General features: G+C 53.5%; 1 protein-coding gene across 1 annotated transcript; it reads left to right on the forward strand.

Annotated features, from left to right (window-relative positions):
• Positions 1 to 1193: 1193 nt before the first annotated feature.
• Positions 1194 to 2731, forward strand: LOC103713512. The gene has a single exon (XM_008800467.4). It carries the CDS (start codon positions 1908 to 1910, stop codon positions 2397 to 2399), a length of 492 nt encoding a protein of 163 aa, XP_008798689.1. The 5' UTR covers positions 1194 to 1907; the 3' UTR covers positions 2400 to 2731.
• The last annotated feature ends 1044 nt before the right edge of the window (positions 2732 to 3775 follow it).

The raw sequence follows: 3775 nt of genomic DNA on the forward strand, positions 1-3775 counted from the left end.
GGAAAGGTTGGTGGAGGAAGGGATGACGCTGGCTGGCTTCACAAAATAGGGAAGAGATTAGTAGGTTGCAAAATAGGGGAATCGTAGCCAAAACAGGGCTCCCCTTGTTCCAGTGACCTCTCTGTTGGAAACCACAATTCAAGGGCTAAGGAGGATGTAGAGAATAATCAATTGGAGGATTAGAGAATTAATACCAATTACCAACAATGCTAGGCCGTGGTGGTGGCAGACGATGCTTGGAACCAAGCTCAGGCAAACATAAGCAAATCTCCAACTCGAGGCCAAGCTTTGCTGGTGGGGGTCGAAAGGAAGCTAGGATAGTTTAAGTAGACCTGAAATCTAGCACCATAATCCCATATAATATCGAGCTTCCACCGGAGTTGAAGGAGAAGACGACTCCCATTGGACTTCACATTTTGCATATGCGTCGCACCAACACCTCAAGTCCACCCCCCAAGACGTGCTTTGCACGGGCCAGGCTTAAAAATCCCTTTCCCCCTAAAATTTTGATTTCTAGCCAGGCTAATTTCTTGGGCTAATTCAAGATCTAGAACCGTTTTGGGCTAGTTCAAGCTGATCCACACTTTTTAGGCCAGTGAAATGGATCAGACCGGTTCAACATCAGTCGTTAAAGGGCCTAGGACCCACGATGTGGTGGACATACGTTTTGCCTCAAGCATATTGTTGATGTCAGCCTCACCTTTGGTACGGATCATAGAGCCTTGTGCAAGGCCGCAGCATCCGCATATGAAGGAAGTCATGCTTGGCATGCTTGTCGAAGTTGTAGGCGGTGTCCCCCGTTTTATGTAACGTGGCTCCACGTCGGCCATCATGGTGTAGGAGGTAGCAGAAGGCCCAAGGGATGGAGAGAACGTTGGAAAGAAGCATGGCTTAATACTTAAAAAAAAAAAAAAGGAAGCACGGCTTAATACTTAATTACAACAAAACCAATTCAAGGGGACTGTACGGTTGCTTGTCAGTCACATCTTAAAATGTTCGTTTTCAAATTCAAACGATGGGTAGGATCATGGACCTGTATGGAAACTAAAAACACATCGTGGCATTTCCTGGCTAACGTAAGCAAATAGTGAACAGGTATTTTTCCTGCTAAAAAACATGGACTGCATTAAATGAGTCAGAAAAATGTATTCTTATTAAACTTAGATACTGGCACGTCTCATGGTATGATCAAGTTATAATTAACCCGTCTGGATGTCCCGACCTAATGTACTTGCAGGGCATTGCAGGTTATCGTGGTGCAATCGGTAGACGAGGACGCCTCCCAGCCTGAAAAAACGGGAGCATCACACGTGTGGCCAAACTTCCCTCCATACATGTACGAACCAACCGCGATGATCTGCCTTGTAGAGTCGGTCGGTCACATCACCTCCAACGCGTCAGCAGTCGCCTCCAGCTCCGCCGTCCCCACCCCCCGGTCAGCTCGTCTCGGATCGTCTCCTCTAATCCGTTCCCACTACTGAAGAAAACACGTGGTCTATTACAATACGTCCACGATGCCGAGATAATACCGCTTATGTTACTCTCGCGGTATATTCTTATCAATCCGAGGCTTCGAGCCTTTGAATATGTATGTATATTAATGGAGTCCATTTGGATTAGAGGCGGTTCTAAAGGGGCGAATGGGATTCTCCGGCGACGGAATCGATAACGCATTTCTCCGTCGGAACCGGGCCTTTATACCGGCTTTTAACGCGTTTCGGGCCGCCCGAGGTCCACCTCTCTCCGATACCCCCGAGCCCGTTCGTCTCCGATCAAACGTGTCCCCGGTTTCTTCAAAACGAAATCGCTGATCACCCTTCTTATTGATTCCGCTCAAATCAAACGGCGACGGTTACCGCATCCGACGATGAGGTCGAGCCATCGCCGGATTTGAGCCGCTGGGAAGCATGACGAGGAAGAAGACCTATATCGCCCCGCCCGGTGGGGCGGTGGCTGCCGCTGCCCGCCGGCACCCGGTGATCCTGAAGCAACCGTCGAAGCCGTCGGCCCGGCTTGCGGAGGTCGCCGGAGGGACGGCGGCGGGTTGCGCGGCGGTGTGCTGCTGCTGCCCGTGCGGGCTGGTGAACCTCCTGGTGCTCACCGTGGTGCGGCTGCCGGCGGTGCTCTGCCAGCGGGCGCTGAAGGCGAGGACGAAGCGGCGGGCAGTGATCAAGAAGCCGAAGGAGGGGCTGTTCGGCCCCAAGCAGGGCGGCGGCCGCGAGTCCGGGGAGGGGGATGAGGAGGGCGTGAGTCTCCACGGGGCGGTGGTTGCGGTCGCTGTGGCAAAAGAGGCGTCGCCGGCGGAGGTGACGGAGATGGAGAAGGAGATGTGGGCTAAGTTCTGCAGCGCGGGGTTTTGGAGGAGCCCGTCACAAAGAGAAGAGGAGGAGGAACGGTGAGACGGTGACGGTTACGGCATCGGTAGCGGCCTCTCTCCCTCTGTCTTCCTTTCCGCCTCCTGATTCTCTACAGTAAAAAGTTGAAAGGTGGTGTCTTTTTCTTCCTTTTATTCACTCTTTTATTTTGTTTTTACCTTCCCGGGACTTGATTTTTATCGTTCGGCTCGTGGCCGCTGCATTCCACAGAGAGAGAGAGAGAGAGAGAGAGAGAGAGAGAGAGAGAGATGTGGTTCGAAGATATAAAGTTGTAATATTGTTGGGGAGATGATGATGTCAGTCAGTCTAATGTGCAGAGAAAGTCGGGGAAGTCCGGCGAACTATTGTTGAATATATATATATATTGTTGTTGGAAATTGGACCCGGGGACAATCTTCGGTCGAGGAGAGGGAGCGACTGTTAGTCCTCACGGCGGGGCGGCGGTCTGTCGGCGGGCGGCGTCCTGCGTCCGGGGCGATCGGAGAGAAGGGGCAGCAGGTCCTCGCAGCGGGGCGGCGATCCGTTGGCTGGCGGCGTCCTCCGTCCGGGTGCCTGCACACGAACCGGTGGCCGGGTTCTCCGGCGCCGGCCCTCCGACGCTCAAGTCAGGGAGGGGGCAACTAGTGGGGAGAAGGGGATAAACAGTGATTTTTGGGTGTATGAATGTTCCAATCCCCTCTTGAGAGGCCAAGGCTCCCTTTTATATGCGGGGGTCGGTTTACCTGTGATGTAACAGGGCGAGGCCGTAGTACGGCTTGGCATGTTGTTCAGGTCGGCGCTCGGTCAGGCGAATCATCGCGCTGATGTCGGCGGTATGGCCGAGATCAGAGACTTATCATAGTCGACTAGACCCTGCTGGGTCGATTTGCCGTGGAGAGCTGGGGATCCGTAGATGTCAGGAGCCATGCGCATTTATTGTGGAGTAAGTCGGAGATCCGCATTTATTATGGAGTAAGCCGGAGATCCGCATTTATTGTTGAGTGTGCCGGAAGATTACAGCGACCATGCGCAATAAATGCCGGAGGGGTGTTAGAGTACGGTCCTCGGACATCGGGGTTTCTCTTAGGTCGGAGGTTTCGGGGTCGGTCGTCTTGTGGCCGAGCGTTCCGAGGTCGGACGCTGACTTCGGCTGTCCGGGGTCGGAGGTTGTACGGCTTCTTAGGGGCATTTATGTCATTTGGGGGGAAACTTTATTCCCCCCAACACTACCCCCCGACTTCCGAGTTCGAGCGGCTTGTGGGGCTCGGACGTGGGAAGTAAAGTCTGTCACTAAGGTTGGGGGGAAGGTCTCGCCCGCCCCCTTGTGCTTTCCGGAGCTTTCATGGTGAGATATGCGCCCTTTGGCGTCTCGAGGCTGCTTTATTCGGTGAGCTAATGATGGAGCTCGTATCATCATGCTT

The sequence above is a fragment of the Phoenix dactylifera genome, unplaced genomic scaffold, assembly GCF_009389715.1.
Source record: "Phoenix dactylifera cultivar Barhee BC4 unplaced genomic scaffold, palm_55x_up_171113_PBpolish2nd_filt_p 000089F, whole genome shotgun sequence".
NCBI classification, from domain to species: Eukaryota; Viridiplantae; Streptophyta; class Magnoliopsida; order Arecales; family Arecaceae; genus Phoenix; species Phoenix dactylifera.